The 23,743-nt window shown below is 25.9% G+C and overlaps 1 protein-coding gene across 4 annotated transcripts in view; it reads right to left on the reverse strand.

The window, feature by feature from the left end:
- The window catches only part of LOC112687089 (gamma-aminobutyric acid type B receptor subunit 2), a 466,487-nt gene that overhangs the window by 75,480 nt on the left and 367,264 nt on the right, over window positions 1–23,743 (reverse strand). For all 4 annotated transcript variants that reach the window (XM_025559630.1, XM_025559633.1, XM_025559632.1 and 1 more), the window contains 2 exons: window positions 14,218–14,355; window positions 8,706–8,873 (listed from right to left, as the gene is read on the reverse strand). In XM_025559630.1, coding sequence (XP_025415415.1) covers window positions 8,706–8,873; window positions 14,218–14,355 — 306 coding nt within the window. The remainder of the gene's footprint in view (window positions 1–8,705; window positions 8,874–14,217; window positions 14,356–23,743) is intronic.

Consider the following 23,743-nt stretch of genomic DNA (forward strand, 5'->3'; position numbering starts at 1 on the left):
CAGCAATACCATTCACCTATCTTTTCATCTCACCTTATCATGAAGTCTTACTCAACCTAGAATTTTCGCTTTTTTTTTATGACTGTTATGGATTAAATAAAGTTCTCTCTTTGAAGTCATGCGATTGGCTGGTAAAACATAGGTAGAGTTGTTTTTAATTTTTTTTTTCTCGTAAAGAAAATATTATATACTTGGGAATTTTTTTTAAATGTGTTCTCTTCATATATACGATGTCCATACGCTGTGAAGTCTTTTGATAGGTAAACGTGGAGTATTTTTATGCTTAGTGATTTAAGTTAAAGTCACATAGGAAACAAAATCGTTCTTAGCCGTAAAAACTTTTACTTAATATAATTTTTGGATTTCATTTAATACTGTTTAGTATCTGTACTGTTTATACAATTTCAAATAATATATTACAATATTTCGGGCATGACTCAAATGTACACATACAATTACAAACATACACACACACACCACTACCATTTATATGCCATTATGCAACATGAATACTTTTGTAATTTAAGTGGATTTCTGTGTTGCTGCTACCGATTTCAATCAAATTAATATGTATATTGAAATTATAAAATTATCATCGAACCTACATGGTTTTTGATATATATATATATATATAAACATTCATTAATTATTTTAGAGAACGGAATTAAAATGGCAGTACCAAGATCTTTATAATGGAATGTGTATTCAAATTAACATAACTTTACACTTTCCGGTAAAAATAAAAAATAATCTCTCCATAATGGTACAGAAACTATTTTAACATAGTATTATATATAGGCCGAAAATAATGGCAACAGCTAAAGAAATTTTCTTTTGACCAGAGTACTCCAAGGGTTTAATTTGCACTATAAAAATCAGTATGGTGTGCAAATTATAGAAAGATATAGATCAGACACTTTAGCTCTTCGATAACCGAAACGAATGAAACGTTTGATTAAAACGAACGTATATCTGCTATTGAGAGACAAATACATGCGTTCCTACATTGGAAAAAAAATACTTTGAACGTTACACTATAGTAGTTTTAAACAGAAGTTTAATGAAAATATAAAGACTAGAAAGAAACAAACATTTGTGAAATATCGACTGTTATCACTGTTATCATGAAAATTAGATTTGGACGGACCGAGATTACATTGAGTTCATATTTCTGACCATTTGTGTCCTGAAAATTTGTGTATACTATTTCCGAGGTACAGACAATTTTAAATTGTTACATATTATAGCTCATATCTATAGTTAGTCACAATTTAAAATAGTAACGTTGGCTATCGGTAATGTGTACGTTCCGAGGGATATTGAAAATCAAACGTCAGTTTCTCTCCTCGATAATAAAATTAATTAATTTAACACTCATGATCATGAATCAGAAGAAGTAGAAGTGAAGAATCAGTAATGATGAGGAATAAGGTAAGAGGACAAAAGAAGTTGACACTAAACGCATACAAACGCACAGTAATATATTTATTTAATTTGATTGACGGATGCGTTTTGTTTTGTTTTAAAATTGTTTGTTACACAAACAATAGAAAAAAAAAATCTTAAATAAAAATTGCATACTTTTGAATTATACTTTTAGGGTCTCAATGTAGGACACTATACATTCTACATAAAATTGTACTTTTAAATGCATGAACGTGACAGTAAATATTTTATAAAAATGTTATAACGTTTGAGTATGTTTTACAAATTCGTTTTTTTAAACATAACCACATTGCTTGGAGCTTAAGAAAATTAAGAGCAGTAGTAATAATAGTAGGTAATAAATGTATTATTTATTGTAATTTTTTAAAAAAAACGTATAATGCTAATTATTATATTTTCAATTTAAATCTACATCGGTTATCGTTAGTCTGAACATTTATTTTTATTCTTAAATATAATAATATACATTATTTTTATCTGAATATTTGATGTTCAAACATTTTTTTTTTCTAATTTGATTAAAAATTATTGTTTTCGTTTTCAAATTTATTTAAATTATTTTGAGTGATATATTTAACTCAATACATAATAGGTGATTTTTTTTTTTAAACAAGGACAGTTTTGATTAATTAAAATCAACAAAGTGCCACGCTTTTTAATTAATTTGAAAATATTCTCCTCTCTGGAATAATAAAACAAAAATAAAAAAAATAAAGTAGAGTTTTCCGGTATTCAGTTAAAATAATGCCACCACTAATAAAAAATAATCAAAATTTATACAATATAACTTAAATTAATAAAAGAGTTCTCTTAAATAAATCAATATTTTAATATTTTACATTTTCTTAAATATTTTAATAGAAAAACTTAAATATTTAATTAATAATCTTACTGATAGTGTATAACTCTAAAAAAAACAAAATAAAGCCATATTCATAGCTTCATTAGATGACAATTAAAAATCATATTGTTAAATAGTTGTTATATATAGAAAAAAACATTTGGATGATTATTGTTTTTTCATTTGAACTTTTCCAAGTAATATAAATACATTATTCGCATTGTTACTTGCGTAAAATAGATATTTGGATAATACTTGTATAACCTATTGATTAATAGATAGAGCAGATTACAGTTTATGGTAAAATATTTATATTAACCATATTAAAATATAGATTAGTTATTTTTCATGAATCTTTATTTTTAAAAGCATAAAAAAAATGTAAAAATTGTATCAATTTTAAAAAAAGTATTTTGTTTCAGTTCATAAATAATACACTATAATAATAATGTACAGTTTACTGTGTTCATAATTTTATGTATACTGTTTTATAGAATACAAATTACTTGAGTTATACTATTATACAATTTCAGTCATTAACTATTATATATTTCTCAGTGAAATTAAATTTACTAAAAATCAATGTATGTTTTTATCTTTTAGAAATATTAAAAAATGCGTGAAGCACAACATTTATTTCAATAAATTATGGACAAAAAAATGTTGATGTTGGTATCATTTAATATTTTTTTCATTTATCATTCACTTTATTGGTTTACTTAAAATGTAAATTTCAATGTTATGTTTCCATAAAATTTAACGTTTTTGCACTGAATTAACTATGTTAAAATATCTATAGTTTTTAAGATAGTATGAAACTTCTTTAATGATAAACATTATATTAAATTATGAACGGTTATTTGAATTTGATGATTTATCATTTGCTAAAGTTTTAAAATACAGCGTAACACATTCTCTATCAGATATTAAATGAGCTCAAGCCCATTTTCTGCTCGTTATATTAGCTTTTTTAAATAACAAAACAATTATATAGATATGAATAAGAATAATATAATTTTAAAACCAGCCATTTGATGTGTATGTTAACACATAAGTGTATGCATTTTAACGTTTTACCATTGAGAAAACTTCGGAATCATTGACCGGACGAAGAAAAGTTTTATCGTTCTGGAAATATTTTGTTGTTAAATAATCCTTTTTGTTTCCTGTACCTATTAGTTTCTTATGTTATATGGTAAATATTATTGTTCGACCATTCTTTGCTGTCGATAATATCGATTGTATCGTATTATATACATTTCAATAGAACAGTGGTTACCTCAATAATCTACTGTTACACGTAAGTATTATGTAATGAGAGTATTTTAAATTGTTATTTACTCCCATATTATAGTATGAATAGTAAAAATGTTTGCGATTCATACTCTAGAGATTCATATATTAATTATGTAAATAGTTATTTTGATGCAATAAATAAAAACAAAAAACTATGGAAATCACAAATCTGTAAGTATTTAAAATGGATGTAATATACATTTGTATATATTTTTGGTTATTCAATAAACAGTTCATGTATAAAAAAAAGTGTTATGTTTATCTATTAATAATTCACGAAAATTATAAATTCAATTTCAAATTTTACGAAATTGATGGATTGGATAGAAAAAAAAAATTCTACGATAGTGAAAAAACAGAAACGTTTTAACAATGATATTATAATAAAACAAAATATTAATTAGTGAGTAATTACAATTTGTAAAATTAAAACTACTTCTCAAATATCTCGAGTTAAGTATATACCTTTGTAAAATTATTATTGAATGACTTAATATTTATTATTAATTTAGAATTGAATATTATATTCTATGCAAAGTAAATACATTTATTAATTTTTAAGTACAGTGATTAATAATGCATTGTTAATTATGAACAATTTGTGTTTAAAAATTTAGATGAGTATAAATGTAAATATATATTAATATATTTGAATTTCCGTCTTATATAAGTACAGTTGGAGATGGTTATTTTCTAGAAAAAGTCCGAATCAATTAGAAAAAGTATCAAAACTATAAAATTCATGAATATTAAAACCCTTGTTCTTTACTTGGTTTGTTTTAGTTACTATATTTTAGCTAAAAAAAAATAATCATCCTTGAGCTATATATTTATTCAGTAAATATTTCTTTTAGCAATAATATACATGTATAAATAACAAATACTAATAATAAGTGAGAATAACTAAAAAACGTTATGATTTAGCATGTAACGGTTATATAGTTTTGAAAATTATAATATTGTTTCTGTTTAATTAATGAAATTGGCAGTATTATTAAAACAAAAGGTCTATCGATATAATTCATTGTCAATCATACGCCTATCGTATTCATTTAAAAATCTGAAAACAAAGTTCCATTTGAATATTCAAACTTCTGACTGTAATGGGTATTTCAATCACAGAAACAAAAATGCATTATGTATGAAATTAAACGGAATTAATTAAACGGTTCGCTTTTTCAGATTTGGTGAAATGGAATTTGAGACACGAATTTTTTTCGAATCGAACTATGTGTAAAATATCCCCGAAAAATCCTCGACCAAACGTTCCTTTTTCTGCTGTATACAATAATTTGTATAGATTACAATAAACCGACCAATGCCTCTCGGATTCGTTTTCCGAATACCATGATTTATATTTACTTTCAGCTTTAATGACATTCGACTCCCTTATATCCCACTCAAAAACTAGTGCCCACGAGGGTTTTCACATTAGTTTGCAGTTTGTGTGAATATTGAAAATATTTATAAGAATCAAATAAATCTATTGATCCGGATACATATTGCATTATTAATGAGTCTTTGAAAGCGATAGAGCAAGTCTTGGTGAGAAACTTGTAAGTTTTGTTATCATAGTTATTGAACTGTACATGGGTTTAATAATTTTACAGAAATATTGAACACGCGGTACATGCGCAAAATGTTGTCGAGACGCGGTTGAAATGTAATTTTTACAAAACATGAACTTCATACACGAAATCATCAACGATAAATACAATTGTAAATTTGCTGAAAAAAGAAATACAACATTTATTTAGAACAGTTGACATCATGATGAATTTTTTTTTCAACGCTGTCATAAATGTACTTTTCAGGTCACAGTTGTTTTTAAACGTCTGAATGTTATCATAAAAAAAAAAAAAATCGTTTTTAAAGATTAGTGTTATATTCGATCGAGAATACTAACTGCACGGCACGGAGGCGGAAGTATAATTCTCCGCGACACACGAACATAATCGTTAAGGATTAATCCGTTTAGACGCGATTCCCGGGCGCAGCGAAGGGTACTAATGAACGAGGCAAAGTTCGCCAGTGTAACCGAACGTTGTACTATGTGACCCCGGGGCCACCGCTCGTACTTGATTTTGCGCGTCATGTCGAGAAACGCGATTTGCACGACGCGGCGCGTGTGATTATTATTATTCGAAAACGACACGAAGAAATGTTACGTGACGGCAGCACGAACTCGCCGTCTATTAATCGCATACTTTAAAAACATTATCGTTACAATGTCGGCGGTTCGCACTTACACGTACCTGCGTCACATTGTATTACGCGTTTGATTCACAAGGACGCGGCGCGATTGAATAGGTATTCCGTACAAAACGTAGCCGCAAGAGACGTGCGACAGGTCTGTAATGTACGTTGTCATCATATTATTAAATGATACTCTCGAATTCTTTATCATCAATATCATCATGGCTTGTTTACATTTTTTGAACATGTCTTTCCATACGTTTTCCTTTATTTGGTGACCTTTATAAGCATATTATATTGCAAGTCAAATAGGCATGGATGTCTACTCACATAATAATTAGCCAGCATTAGAATGTAAAAATTAATTTTGAAGAAATTTCGAAATTTAGTTTCGAAATTTTATTTCGGGAATTTATAATTTATGTTGAATATAGAAATCAATATTTTTAAGTTTGATCGATGAGTCAACGATGGTCGGTCGCGCGTCTCGTGCGTTTTGACCGCCTGTTGAACGGTCATCGGCCACGCGGCGGTGTTGGGAATAGGTTTCATTTAATAATAGGCAAAGCAGCTAAAATTAGAGTCACGCCGCGTCGGTCGCTCATCTGCAGACGCGTGTCCTTAGGAATACGCGTGCGGCCGCGGTCCGCGGACAAACGCGCCCCTTCGTAATGGTCTGACGCGACGTCGGTCACGACGGCGGTATATTTCGAAACGCTACCGTGCCATACCATTTAGTACACAGTAGTGACCGTGGCAACACGTTATGGATTCGATTGTCGCAAGTGCCGCTGCTGCTGTTGTCACACGGATCGGTGATGTCCAACGTATTGGCGTTCGTGAAAAAAAAAAAAAAAAATGTTAAAAAAAATACCGCTAATCCCGCCTCTACGCGGGGCGGACGATTTTCGCGTACGATCGTTGTGTCGCTGGTGCGGGAAATTAATAGAAATAAAAACAATTCCCATTTAAACGTTGGAATAATTTCATTCGCCTTTTATTGTTGATAAAAAATTAATCCTGTATAAGTAAACAGTAAAATGTACACTGTACGATACGGGTATACTTTATTTTTTCAGTCGATTAAAGTACAGGACATCAAAGTTTAATACCACCGAAATTCCGGTTATGTTTCGATTCGAAAAAATATTACTCGTCTCGCAGCAGTCACTGATATTGAATTTAATTTTTATTCGCTAGGAGTTCTATAATCCACGTGAAAAATTGTGATGTCAAGTTAACGACTCGTTATATAACCGTATTTGAATGTTGACAATAAAGAAAAAAACAGCCATCGATTTCAAGTTCTAACGAATAAACGAAAAAAAAAAAAATGGTTAAGTTTATTTTTTAAATACATGAAAAATATTACATGACCGGTTATGTGGATTGAAAACATGCGATTGATCAAAACCAAAATATTCAATGGGTATTAAAAGCAACGAATTAAAATGTATTTTCAATTATTTAATTTTTGTATTTCAAGTTTAGCCGAAGTATGGTATAAATTGCAATATTTACATGAGCACTGTTAGCTTACTTGGATCAAAATAATTACTCGAATTAACTGATAAGTAAGGTAAATAATTAATTAAGTTTAAATTTTTTTTAAGTTAGACAATTTTTTGATTAATTTTAGTTTGTTTTATTTTTTGTCTTATTGTTTGTCTACTAGTTTTTTATAAGGTTCTTATTATTTTTTTTTTTTTTAATTTATACAACGTAATTATTGATTAAATTATTGAAGTATACAGGGTAAATACAAGATGTTTATCCGAGAAAAGTAATTATTCTAAGAATTATATATTTGCTATACGCAATTCATGCACCATAACGTTTGTGTTACATCGTTCAAATCAATTTTGGCTTATTTTATATTCTTATGAATTATGAAACAAAAATGATCGAAAACTTATGATTGTTGCAATACCAGAAAAATGCATGTGTCCTTTTAAAATAATCATTTTGTTTTCAGGAGATACACATTTCAATATTTTGATGACAATTAAAGGTATTGCTCCACAGAAAAGATTAGAAAAATCTTTTAAACTTTCAATAGCATAATTTACATTCTGATATTAGTTTAGTTCAAAAACTATTATTCGTTATATCAATATCATATAACTTGATAATGGTAAATATCAAATAATTTAATTTGATACGGTATTAAATTATCTTATTACAGAAAGTTAATTTATGTAAATAAGTAGAAATATCGTATGTACTGTTTATGATCTAATCGATATAAAATATAACTTGTGTTTAATGAATTATTTTTAGTCTATGGCCATCATATGTAGAATATTTTATCAAATTTACATTTGCATTATAAACACTATTTGTATCCAATGTTTTTTTTTTATGTACACTTGGTTATTTTATTGTTTATTTATTTGTTTTATTATTTTATTAATCATTTCTATTGTATTTTTATTTGTTTATTATTTTATATATCATTTCTGTTGATGTGAAGTTAAGTTCCACGAAAGTTGTAGTTTAGCAAAGTATAACGATTTAAGTTACATGGTATGTCGTTAGAACAACGTTCACGTGTATACGCTCAAGTATAAAATTGTATCTCGATAAATTTCATTATGACAGAATGATTAATAATGTTTTATTTAAGATATAAGTTGTAAATATTACGTTAATATGTGAGTACGAGTGCCAGAATTCGTAAAATATTTCATATTTATATTTATCACGGATATGATTATGATTTCATCCATAATACCACGTATGTAAAATGGACGAAATAAGCGTAGTTTAAAATTTAAAAATTACTTTTGAATCGCATTTTTATTTTTATTTTTTTACTAAAACAAACATTTCCAAAGACCTTTTGTAAAATTTATTTCTTGGAAGTTTTTAAATATGTAAATAGATATCATTATATCCGTAAGTAAGTAGAATTATTGAAACTCACCAACGCGTATCTTGGCTCATTCTGGTAGATGGTACCAACTCGAGTCCAATTGAAGTGTCTGAGCAGTGCAAGTCGAGGAGCGTTAAATGCGTTTTCACTTGGGACAACTCGGAAAAAGTTTGGGAAATCCGTACTGCTGAACATCGGGTGAGTGTCTGCGTAGGACAACTGAAAAATAAAAACAATTCAACAGTCATACAATTAGTGAAATACATTACACTAAAATCGTTATTCGTGTGTGTATATAGATTTATGTGTTATTCTTATTAATTAATTTATTTAGAGTCCTTTTTATTATTTATTTAAAAAACAAATTTATTTATATCAATACTATGAATTACTAACAATTTTATAATTTATCGGCAGGGTTAGATTAAAATTAATATTAATGTGTCATTCATCTCTGAAAAATTTATTCAGTTACTTTGAATAAATATTTACTTTGAATTATTTCATCAACATAGAGTTCATTGAAGTTTATTTATTAACGAACACTCATTATAACAGTCTAGTAAAAAAAAACTTAAGTTGCTGAAAATAAAAATGTTTTTCTATTATTTTGTGATGTTACTATATTATATTTTGTTAATTTTCTTGAAAGATTTTTTTTCATAAAATAAAATAATAATAATAATGTATCAATGTATATTTTTCATTTCATACTTTGACTTTCTAAGTAAGTTCTTTAAGTAATTTTTTTAAAGTCCATAAGTTAATCGAGGGATTGTGTTTTGTTTGTTAATCGACTTCTACAACGATTCATAAAAACACTAGATGACTTATTTACAATAAAAATTATATTCATACAGTGTTCTGCACGAGAGTTACATTGTTTTATATTTTAATGTTGGACACAGTCGCATGGCGATGTAGGTAATCGAGATACGGTTACCTTTCAGTTTTTTGAGTGGAATACAAAATATTTTTACCTCTGAAAATGATTGAGTTCACTATACCACTGGTACAGATCTACAATTTATATTGATTATCATTCCGTTTTGCATAGAAAAATAAGTTGTGGTAAAATTTTGATCGAACTTTCAAGGTACTTGATAAAAAGTTTTAGAATTTATCCAATTGGTGCTTTTATGGCAGATTTCAACATAACATTAATATTATTCTTTTTTTTTTTTTTTAATTTAGAAATTATTTTCAAGAAACTTTGCTTATAATCATTATATTTCAGAAGTACAATTTTTATTAAAAATAATTTCTACTGTAAGAAAATATTTATTAACAAAACAAAATAAAAATCTATAATAAAATGACAACTTTGTTAAATTTGTAGTAAAACAATTTCCTTATCATATATATTATTAATAAAAAAAAAAAAAACTTATTAATTAATTTACAAATTAATTTTTAGATTTCTTGAAAAACAAGAACATTCAGAATACATTTATTGCACGTCACTTTATTTGAGTTTCCGTACACACATTTATAATGTCATATTTACGTTTTACTTCTATTCATTCCTTATCTAAAATATAAGTTGAAATGTTAATTGTACTTGGAAATATTAATTGCTAATATGGAAGTTATTTTAATACTAGTCATCAATTTCAAATTATAAATTAAGAACTATTTACAGTATAGTACTGCACTAAAAATGTAAACGAATTAAAATATGCGTAATAAATATTTACAAATCTTTGTAACACTGAATAAATGTACTCTGAGTTTTCAATAATTTATATAAAAATAAAGTATCCAAGAATAATATTTCTATTTGAATTTACCTAGTTACACATAGTAACGTATCGAAGATAACATTTAATGGAATGTGAGTGCATAAATTATGGAGTCAATTAATCAATCACCTTTTACGGGTGGTGATGTTAATGTAGCAGGTTAGGTTAGGGGTCAGGGGTGTATGAAGAATCTTGCTGAGAGATCATTTTTGGTTTAATATTCAGCCTAATATTCGTTTGATTTCAATTAATTCGGCTCAATTTTTTTATGTTTATTGCGAATATTCACTCATTCGTTTACCTCGCCGTTGTAGCTGCTTTTTATCTTATTTTAATATTATTGAAAGTCGAAAACACAATAATACGTTACTATTAACCAGAGTATACACTTTCGATTTTGATTTATGAGATCAAACAAACGTTTTTCTCTTACACAATACACCTGAGCATCGAAACTACTAACTTTTGCCGTAAATTATGAATTATGAATTATTGAAATTATGAAAATTTTAATGGATTACCACGAAAAAGAATATTAAACATTATATATATAATATGAGTACAAACAAATACAAAGATAATCTCTCAGAGCGAATACATTTTTTACGCGTTTATATATATATATATAAATATATACAATCTGAGCGATTGTCTTTGTATTTGTTTGCAAATAAATAGGTATCGTGAATATATTGTAAAAAGGTATTGTGAATAATAAAACCATGGTTTTATTATTCACAATACCTTCTAGAAATGTTCATATAAATTATAAAACACACACGAACGAAAAATAAATAACGATTTCGATTTAAACGATTTCGAGTAACACGCGGATTTAATGTTGCTCCTACAGATTTCCTCTAAAAATTAAGATTAACTGTTTGTTTGGTTAACCAAATCGGTCCTTAGAGATTCAATATTGTGTTTCTTCTTATTCTTCATTAATCAATATTGTATGAATAATGCTCCATTATATTATTATACTGAATATTTGAATACAATTAGTTTTTGTTTATTTTATTGTTCGAAATATCAACATTAAATGACGAATAATGGTTTTAAACTTTACAATGTACATAAGTTTAATTTGATGTTATGAGTATAATTTGTACTATATTTTGTTTAGAATTATAATTGTGAAATATAATTATCATAAAAGAATTTTGTTTTACCCTAAACTTACATAATATGAAATTATTTCATGTTATCTGCTGCAGTGTTTTAACATTATATCCTTATATATTTAAATATAATCATTTTATGGTAAATTAAGCTCGTTGAATAATTCCAATAAATTCATAAAACATTTTTCTTAGGTCATCACAGTCAAAATATGTATTTAGTTTTAATATTAGGTCTAAATTTTATTATATCGTAATACTATGTTACTGAGTCAATATAAAAAGTAGATAATTTGAAATACAGCGAAACTGATTGTTTTACGAATTTTATGACTTAAGTTCTTTAAACACATGTTGAGAATAAAAATTGGTTCTTAATATCTCATAGTATTTCATTATTTAATCTCATAAGTATGTGATAAATATGGTAGTTTGAAGGATCTGTTATAAACTCAGATATTTTCCGTTATTTTTACCATAATTATGGTATAACCTAATGCAACCTTATAATATATCCCTATAACCTATAGTATACCATAATCAAAAGATTGAAAAAAAAAAAAAAAAATGGTAAATAATTTTTGTATATCCTCCAGAAAATGTTAAATTTGTAAAATAAGTATAACTAGATACTATTATCTAAACTAGACTAGCTTATTTTACTAATTGCTAAATATTAAATCTGTTCGAATCGTTTTAAATTGTTGAATCTTATACATGGAAAGATTCATCAGGTTCACGTATACCAAAGATAATTTTTCGATTAATATATGTGAGCAGTAATCAGAGCAACATAAATTGTAAAACTTATAATATATAGTTTTGGATAAACCGTATTCATCGTACTACTTTAACGTGAACAAAATATACAGTTATATTAAAGTCACAACCCCATTATTACTAAAGAAAGTTGTTACTGTGTTAAATGTTATAATTGTACGAGAGGAATTATTTTTGTTGTTAAATTTATATTGTTTAGCCTTCGATTATTAGAATAATAATATACAGCTTAAAAGTTGTCTTTAAATATCCATATTCGTTTCCATGCAACAGTAGTATCCAGTCCATAACGTGTAACGAACAATGACGAATATTATTATTAACGAAATAATTAAATAAGTCTAAGAGAATATTTTACATTTAAACGTAAACTATTATAATAAATGCGTATGTAATATATTCACGACCCTGTGGTATCATTAATTGGATCTAAAATAATATATTGTGTTCAAATTGCGAGGCTATTATTTTCATGTCGTTGACACTTTCGAAAATAAATGATAATAATATTCTTTTTTGATCTTGAATATCAATAAAAATATCCCATAAACTCTTTGGAGATCTTATTTCTGATTCTTTAAACCTTAAATATTTATACGGTGAACCATAGCATCGGTAAAATGAGTGAAGCGAGAAAAACCAAATACTTCAAGGGTGTACAGTTACGATATTCAACTTAGCTTAACATATTTTATGATCATGCTATGTCAAACATTTAAATTTGACGAGTGGCTTAGAATCATAATCTATAGGGATATTGCGTCACTAGGTTTTCTTTTGGGGGGAAGGTTCATAAATGTCAAGCGATTTACGGTTATAAAGTATCATTTGGAAATCCCTACCAATACGACCCATCAATAGAATAAGCTTTAAATCTATGGTCCACCAATATATAAAAATACATTTTAATTTAAGTGATGTTTTTTAAATATTGGTTAATATGTGTTGAATTTTTTTTGATATTCATCAATTAAATACGTTGATTTTCTTTGGGAAATTTCCATATAAATACGAAATTTATATCATTACTACCAGATGGATTTTGGAACAGTAACATATTTCACACGCTGTGATATTTAATTCACATTAAAAATAGATCTGTAAAAGTTTAACACGGATATTCATTGAATAAATCAAATTTGAATTACAGAAAAAGCTTCTGGCTTAATTTTACATTTCAATATTATTTATACGAGTGTTGTTGCAATTAAAATTATGAAATTAGTATACTCGTAAGTAGCGCACTTTGTAGAGCTTGCTCACGTTTTACACAAATTATTTTCATTCGTTCATCAGAATGTAATTTGCACTGTTGGTGCAGTGTTATGAGTTTGAAATTCCAGTAATTTTTTAAGAAAAGTTTTATAACAATACCAATTCAGAGTTTAAATCGTACGGTAAATAGGGAACTATGTAAACTACAGACCAATTTAAATTCAATAATTAATACGAGAATATCGATCGACAATAATGTTTTATGTAATCCCAAATTAATACCAGTTATGCATTAATTGTGTACATTATTTTCCAAACCATCATTAATTTATTTCAAATGAAATTATGTACTATTACTCTTCATTCGAGATTAAAATATGTTAAACGATCTAAATCATCAATGGACCCATGTCAAACACTCAAACTTGATAGATATATCAAATTTTAAATGACAATTTAAAATTATATATTCCCTTCGGCTTAGGATTTGATTTGCTCATTTTTAGGTGATCGTAAACACCAAATATTTACATACATATAATAACGTGCTTGCGTTCTCGAAATAACAGTCGAATGTGATTGTCGAATAGATAATTAGAATATAATAAAATCAAAATTGTCATATTGCGTCAAACAAAGGTTATGATGGCAGGGTAGTTGATTGGATGAGTTGTGCAAATGATAAAAACATCGTTGTTTACTTACTTGAGTGATTCGCCAATGTTTGGATGCTTTTGCAATCGGATCCGTCACTTGGGTACAAGCAGCACCGAACAACATTACTTTATGTGGACCTTCGTGCATCATGTCGAAAAATGCTTTCATACCAACTGCAGCATTGCACTGGAAAAAATAATATGTACATAAATACAATGAATTCTGCCTAATATGGACGTCCGCGTAATATGGGCAAAATGATCTGGTCCCCAATCCAATGTATACTGAGAAGGTTAAAAAAACTGCATAATATGGACACTTTGTGCATTGTGGGCAATATACTCGTATATTATATATACGTTATAATATGTATTAAGAACTAATTTAATTGAATTTATAATTAGAGATCGGGTTTAAAAGTAGTAATACAAATCATTAACCTTTAAACCTTTAATGGAATTATACTTTGAGTTTCATTGAGTGTAAAGGAGTGTTATCGAAAGCAATATAAAATATAAATAAATAAATAAAGTGATAAACTTGTGGCTTTTTTTCCTTGATTCGACCAGTAATTTCAGTTTTACCGTGAATTTCAACGAAATCGTGAACGTTTTCGATTATGTCTCGAAAATATATTTCCTTGAAGGAAAAAAATCACGGTTTTGTACTAAGTAGAGACTCTTTTCCCGAGCTCTTAACAACGTAAAATCGCTTAAAAAATGATGCGTCTGAGATAATATTATTCATTTTTTGTTTGTACATTTACTTATCTATTATATTAATTTAATTTTTTTTTTTTTATAGTTTTTTGAGTAACGTGTGCAAAATAAAAACCTTTCGATGTTGAAATTGTTGGTGTTTTTTAAACTAAGTTCGGTTAATATGGCAAATGGATATCATCCTAATGTGTCCACTTTAAGTGGAATCCACTGTATACAAATTACTCATATATTATAGGCGAAACGATATTTGTGTATAGTCTCTATTTATGTCATATATTAATCAAATGTTATGCTTAAGCGCTGTACATATTTCTTAAAACTAATTTTTTTTTGAAGTTATAGTGATGATTCTTCACTCGTACAAGTGCTATTTTTTGAATTAAATTTTTACATAAATTACGTTTATCAAGTTTTACAGTAAATATTACAATATCCTAACCTAACCTGAATGAAGTATGTTAATGAGTATTATATGCACTGTAATAAAATTAACAAGTTTTCAATGGTAAATCATGTAAAAACAATCATTCTGTATCGATATAATAATCCGAATACAAGTGAATTATTATTGGATAATTAATAGATAACACGGATGAGCAATTTTTAGTTAAAAAAAATTTTCACAGCATGATTGCTGAAGACCAAGGTAAGAGAAAAAAAATGTTAAATAATATCACATAAACGTACACGAATATTTTACATTGTCAAATGCAGATAGCAGAACGAAAAAGTTTACAGCGTAATATATTATAAAAAGTATAGTAATATTTGAGACAAGTTTTCTAGCTATTCTGCAATGTAAAATGTAATCTCTTGTACAACGCGTGTTTACTTTTATAATGAGGTGCAAAGGGAACAAACAAAACCTCCATTATAGAACAAATTATTAAATGTATAAACATATAAGTTCACATCTATACCCACGAGGTTGATGTATTCAATATTATTATATTTTATAAGAGTTAATTTTCGACCAAATCATAAGGATATAGGTATACGATATTATATTAAAGATCGAAAAAAAGAATAAAAGAATAAAATTTAATATTTATTTAATATAATTTAATTTAAGAATAAAATAAAGTATGATCTTGTATAATAAATATTTTATCAATATTTTGGTAAGTTAGTTTAAACGATCAAACGGAACAAAATAATAATAAAATAAAACTTGAATTATTAATTTATAATTATAATATTTTAATACCTTAAGAATCAATAATTCAGTACAAAATATTTAAATTAAAATTGTAATATTAATATTTTTTGATTATTTTTAATTTATGTTTGCAATTAAATATTTTATATTTTATGTTAAGATAAAATTACAGATCAGGATGACACTTCATCGTTAGGTATATAGTATTACTGTATTAGGCTAACTTGAAACCAAAGTAAAATAGATTTCGAAAAAGTGATTTTAAGTGAAGAATATCGGAATAATTACTTAATATTACTATGGATTGTTGACATAATAGAAGATACAAATTTCTTGATAAGGAAAATTACACTATTAATATTCTTATTTTTGCTATAAAAGAAAAAAAAGGAATCTAAAATTTGAGAAAATCAAAATTTTCAAGTGCCTATAAACAGCTTTTATATGATTTAAATATTTTGAAACTATGTTATATTTTTGAAACCGACTAAATAATATTTCCTAACAGAAACTCAAATTTGGTCTAAATTACACAGATATAGTACTAATTGTATTCCTTGTGTTACTGTGAATCTTAAAGTTCAATCATTATTTTAGTGTTTTCATAAAATAATTTAAATATGTAAAAGTAAAAGTTATTTTTTAAATAATGTATAGTGTATAATACATTTATAAAAGTTTTATTTCAGTACAATTCCATGATGGTATTTTTGACTATTCACTGGTATCCTCAAATTAAATTTAACACTGATAGCTTTAGATTTTTCGTTAAATTAAGTAGTTTGTCAATGAAGTATAACGAACAATTTATTAATAATTACATTTTTTATTATAATTTAAACTTATATACAAGTACTTAGTAAACTCATATGTTTTGTAATATTTAAAAAAGGTTCATCGGGTGTTGGCTCTATGTATTTTTAAAGAGGATTTAGTGACGTTAATCTTTAAACAAAGCTTATAAATAATAAGGTTTTATATAAAGCTGACTCAATACATCATATTGTTATATAATTTATTGACTTAAAGTCATATTAAGCTACTGTTTAGTTTTAATCCAATTTACTTTCAAAATAACATTAATAATTCAAATATAGATTTAATTTTATTAATACCAAAATAATAATAGTAATTTGTTTGATGAACGTTTATCATTTATATTGTTATAAAATATTTCAATATATCAGTATTTATTTAAAATCTTTACATTCATGTATATAAATTATTTAAAACTTTAAATGTGTTACAAGTATAACATAAGCCTATATGCATATAAACAACTACTTCGCCAATGATAACTTTTTCAGATGGAATTGCCAATGACAAAATAAATATTCCATTTTAGATAATTTGTACTGAAATTATATTGATTTAAAATGTTGGAAATGTAAAAAAAAAAAATTATTTTATATATATAACTAATATTTTTTTATAAATTTCCATCCATCACTTTGAACTATCATGAACTATTACATAACTTATAAAAATATGGTTATGAAAAATGTACATTGAATATTAAAATAAAATTATTTCTTTTAAAATGATTTACAATGCCGTTTATACACAATGTTTTACTAAAGTGAATTATATATAATTATATTATGTTATTCTATTTTAATTTATAATTATATATTAAATGTAAAGTCCGTTCTTAAAATAATTAACAAAAATTAATTTTAATTTCAAGTTGTATTATTGTTAAACAATCAACTACACTGCAGTGTTATTATAATAGTTAATTCTTATTTTAAGAATTTAAGTTGATGATATTACGTCAATTAATACAAAAGTAAGACATTGTGTTACTAGGTGGAATTCCGTTCATTCACGAAAAAAAATCTCATTATATACTATTGTACAATACCACTATACCATTATAAATACGTATATTTATTTTTAAAAATGTTATTGTAAAACCTTATAAAGTATAGATATAGTTTCTTGTATAGCAATTTGTAGCTTAAGTGCAATTTTCATACTATCGGAATATCTAATAATCGAGAATAAAAATAATGTATTAAATTGTTTACAAAATACATTGAAAATAAATATTTCTCATCAGAAATAAACATATTGCGTTTTTAAATAACAGTCATATTAATGTGTCGTTTAAATAAGTTTTTTTTCCCCGCAATATGATTGCGTTAATCATTTATTGTAAAACCTTCAAAATGAAAACATTGTGGCTACATTGTGTTCATGTTGTAAAATCTTTGTGTTACATATTCGCCTAGAAAAGATTTATTAGCCCCTTGACAACGCAACAACGCAACGTTGTGCCGTTAATTCCATATAAGTTTATTACAATACGAAAATTGTTATTATAATTATTATTTATTTATGTTTTTCATCCGTTTTTTATTTTGAAGAATTTCTTAATACATTTTAAAAAAGTCAAATATAGTTTGGAATCATCGTTTTTTTTATACAATAAATATACATAAAATAATGAACTATCATGTCTGATTTAGGCACACATTTTTTTTTTATTTTTATTATTATTATTATATTTCAACAAGATATTTTTCAATATTATTATATTGTATATGATAGTCTATCATGTTAACATGTTTCATTTCTACTTAATGTTATTTATTGTATTTTTTGAAATAAAGTAATAATATTGACTATCATAAAACGTTTAGATTAATAGTTTATGACATACTCATAAAATATCGAAATAAATATTAATGAAAATTTCTACTCCCTTACAAAATGGTACGGATAGTATCGAGAAATGGAATAAAGATAGTGATTCCATGTCTGGTAATAATTAATATGCGAGCTATATTAAACATCAAAATATTATAAGAAAAACACTATGAATTGAATTGAAAACAATAATAATCGGATTACTATATAATGTAAACAGTTATTGTAGATTCCATATTTTATTTTCGGATGTCAAGCAAAATGCGCTCGCACTAAGACGGCGCATCGTATAGGCAATACAGTAGTATAGAGATTTAGTTGAAAGTCTTAAATCTTCGAGTGCAGAATAGTACAATGGAAGTAAATTACCATTGACATATTTTTGGGTCGCGCATTTATTATGTAAATCTTGTTGAAAATTTATAAAAAATAATAAAAGAATATGGAAAGGTTGACTTATTATTTTTTTTATTTTTATTCAATTGTTTTAGCTACTGTTTGTTTTCATACACGAATGTAAAAATTACATTAAATTATAGAGGTGGTTGGGGACTTAACAAGAAATTTTTTTTATTATTTATTTACACTTTTCATTGTAGGAAGAAAAACGATAACTTAAAAGGTTTTTTTTCTTTTGTAAAAACAATTATCTATTAAAACTAAATTTTGAAAAAAGAAAATAAATTTTAATATCACTTAAAATAATTTATTTTTAACTATGAAAAAAATAAAAAAAATAATAAAAACATAATTTTTTCAAATTTAATTTAATCAGGGAATGCGTCAATTTTTTTGGTAATGTACATATACAAAGGATACGTGAGATAAAAAAAAATTATGGGTAAAACTTCATTAAACAATAGTGATAGTACAAAATTGCTTTTTCAATAGCTATATTAATGTTCAACAAAGTTTTCACAATATACATTTTATTTTCAGTTTATATTAAGGCTTTAATAACGATTATTAGTCGTCTAGATTATTATTTATATACTAGAATGAATATTTACAATACAAACTACATCATATAGTATTTACAAGTGTAATTATTGTTTATTATCTAAGTAATTTTTTTTTTAATAATTTAAATATATAGGCAATGTTATGTTAGTTAGAAACTATATGAAATTATTTATGTGAAACTGATAATAATATTCTTAGAACTACGTATATTTGTTATAGCTCTATGGACAGATTCATTGTATTTAAGAACAGTTCAGAAAATAACAGTTATATTGTTTTTTTTTTTATACTAAAATATACTTATAACACTTTTAGGGAGAAAATCTAAACTAAACTTGGAGATAACGGTATAATTTTAACAAAATTCTAACCTAAAAATTACTTAGTTATATATTCTCTCTTGAATTTATTTAATTTACGCGTTGGAATTTGATTTTTTCGTACGAATACAAATAGGTTTTAACCTGCTTTCCTACATCAGTGGTTATGGTTTTAAAAACATTTGGCGTTGCATTTATTTCATTGGTTCCACGTAACTGACAAGTTGTCTTACGAAAAAGTCACTTTAAGGATTTGATCTTTTTAGAGTAACAAAAATGAAACTATACAATACAATAATACATATTACATTGTAACTAGTGATTCGGAATTTAATTATTTAACCTTGTTCTTTTGTTCATTTTTAGCTTTCAATCACTTGCATAAGATTACCATTTCGTATGAAAATTTAATGAAATATTTGCGTGATAGATGCATATATTTTATTGTTTATTTTTGAATTTAATGCATAATAAGTAAGAAAATACTATTACGTATATATTTATGAGTCTATATATATCAGGACTCATACTTAGGTTTACTTGGGAATGTTACATAGATATTTCAATAAAATATTAATACACTATTAATAGAACTGAATTTTTTTTCCACTGCGATTTGAGAATGTGAATATGTATTATCAGTTTTCTTAATATCATTGAATATAATATCCAAATTTTTTTGTAAAATTTTAATAATATACACTTATCAGTAAAAATATTAAATTTTACAAAGAAGAAATACATTCTTATAATTTATTCAAATGTATGTAAATGTATGTATCTAAATATCTATATACAAGTCATTATTAATATTAAAAAATATACTTTTCATACTACACAAAAAAAAAAAATATTTTTCAATAGTTTATAATTCAAAAAAAAAGATTTAATCATAATTCAATTCTTTATTTATATTGAGTAATTTAGTATCAGTAAAGCAATCGATTTTTACAGATAATTTAGCATTATTTTATATTAAAATGATTCATAGTTAAATTTTAAATAGTTTTCAAATAACCTGTGTAATTTTTTCCTTAATTTATTCATTAATTTTAGCAAAATGTTTTTGGAACAGAGATTACGAGTTATATGATTGTATGATTGTTTTTGACAAAAAAATAACAATTATATAATGCAGTTTTAACAATTTTTGAAATGTTTCAAAAGTAATTATAATTATTTAAGATTCTAAAAGAAACAAAAAATGTATTGAATTTCCAATGATTTATTTAATTCTATTTTTTCTGCAAAAATGTATTCTTTTTGGCAATCACACCAAAAACATAATTTATAGTCTCATTAGATTAAAAATATTGAGCATTAATAATATTTAAATTATAATTTTTTTTTTTTTTTTTTTTAGTTCATATGATTTCGATAAAAAGAAAGAAATATATATCTTAAAGAAAAGAAAAGAATATATATATATATATCTTAGAAATTAAATTAGTATCTGTCAACCAACTGAATTTAATTAATATGATTTACAAATACTTCTGAGTTCTTCCTTCCGGTTTCAGGTTAATTGAAAAATTAAAATAATTATTTTGACAGTGTATTCACTGTTAAACGGTGTAAAAAATTTGATAGATATATGTAGATTTTTAGTTAGAATCATTTAATAGAATTTTTAATTCATTATTGGTTGTTTTTTACTTGAATTAACAAAACCGTTGAAATTGCAAATTAATTTGACAGAGATCTATACAGAGTTTATTTTATGTTTTATACTCTGCACGTCACTAGTATTCTAAACTACTTTTTAACTTTATTTAAAAAAATCTAACTTAATAACTTTTCTTAACTACATTTTTTACCCTGAATCTTTTCATCATCCACACCAACGAACAGCCAATAAGCTCTAACACCAAACACTTCAACATTTCTTAAATACAGATGGCATAGCTATAACCGCATAATGTACAACCTTTGAAAAAACCAAAGAATATCTCACAAAATTCTTAGAAGATTTATCCATAAACTACACAGAAAATCAGCTTAAATTCAATCCTAACAAAACACAATCGTGCGTTTTCCATCTAAAAAACCGACTCGCAAAACGCGAACTTCAAGTCAAATAGGAAGGAGTTACTTTATACCATACACTGTACCCCAAATACCTTGAAGTCACTCTAGATAGATCGCTCACCTACAGAAAATACTGTATAAATACGATAAAAGCAAAAGTAAATACTAGGAATAATCTACTTAAGAAACTATTCCAAACAAATTTGGGTGGAGACTCCCACGACCCTCAGAACAACGGTCTTAGCGCTCTGACACTCTTTCGTAGAATATTCCTGCCCTGTTTTGATGTCATATCGACCCATGCTAAGAAAATTGACGTAAAAGTTAATGAAACCCGCAGAATAATTACTGGCTGCCTGAAACCAACTTACACCAAAATATTATCCAGTCTCGGTGATATATCCACGCCAGAAATTAGACGAAAATTAATTGCAGAAGAAGAAAGAAAGAAAGAAATGTAATGCTAATGGAAAACACCTTTATTACGGATATATATCACGAAATAAAATATTAAAGTAAAGGCACAGTTTCTAACACAGTACTACATGCACACTGCATTCGAAGACCGACGAACGCATACAATGCGTTGGAAAGATAGATGTGTAGCAGAAGAACAAATATGGATAAGAGACATAGAGGGACTCCCACCGGGAAAATATCTGAAATATGGACTTTCGAAATCCTAATATATTCTAAGGGTAGAAGTAGGAAGAACAAAAAAGAACCTCGTGTGGTGAAAATTAGGAGAGACTTCAGAAAGCTAATGCGGAAACGTACAAGATGATTAACACTTACTGCAGTGTGGTATGACTAACACGAACTGTGAAAGAGACGACCTTTTTGAAGAACCAACCGACGAAGTAATAAAACTGATCCAATATTGATTCGAAAAAGGAAATCGAAACAGCTGATAACACGAGAAATAGACTAATATTTTGTCCCCCTGAGTCTCAGTGTATCACTGGATTTTTATTTTATTATATATACATTGGAAATACATGATTACTTGTGAAATAAGTTACGTTAAAAATTGTATTTCAAATATGACGATTCATCACTTTCAGATATATTTATAAACATATATACGAGTATATTAAAGACAATATATTATATTATATATATATATTATATTATATATATATTCCACTCACCTATTTGATTTCTACAACAACATTTTTTTTTTCATATTGTGTTTTGTGTTTTCAACAAAACAATTCTTGTCTATAATAAATAAAAATTAAATTACGATCTAAAGAAAATACTCTTTTTGAAGTTGGTGGCACTTTGAAAACAAATAATGCAGTGGAAACCATTTTTCAAGAAAATATTTTTTATCGTAATTCTTAATACTAAATAAATTCTTTGCTTCGATCAGAATTCAAAATGAATTAAATTGATAATGAAGCTATTTTTATTCATATTTGTAAAAACTATAAGAACTTGTATTTGTTATGTACAAAAACGGATTCGTTTAACAGCAATCACGTCTTATTAACATGATAACTGCGAATAATTTATAAATATTATATAATAAACTATTTCTTATTTTTATTAACTTTTCATTTTGATGAAATATAGTGCGTATCAATATTAAATTGATTCTGAAGTGAAACAGGTATTAATTCGCTTTCTGTAAAATTGTCTATTTTTGGAATGAGAAGTGGTAAAATTACGTTTTAATAAATATATTTTAAATATGGCGTCGTCATGTTATAAAGATGTTCATTGAA

This window comes from Sipha flava, unplaced genomic scaffold (assembly GCF_003268045.1).
Source record: "Sipha flava isolate LNK unplaced genomic scaffold, YSA_version1 330_pilon_pilon, whole genome shotgun sequence".
Classification (NCBI taxonomy): domain Eukaryota; kingdom Metazoa; phylum Arthropoda; class Insecta; order Hemiptera; family Aphididae; genus Sipha; species Sipha flava.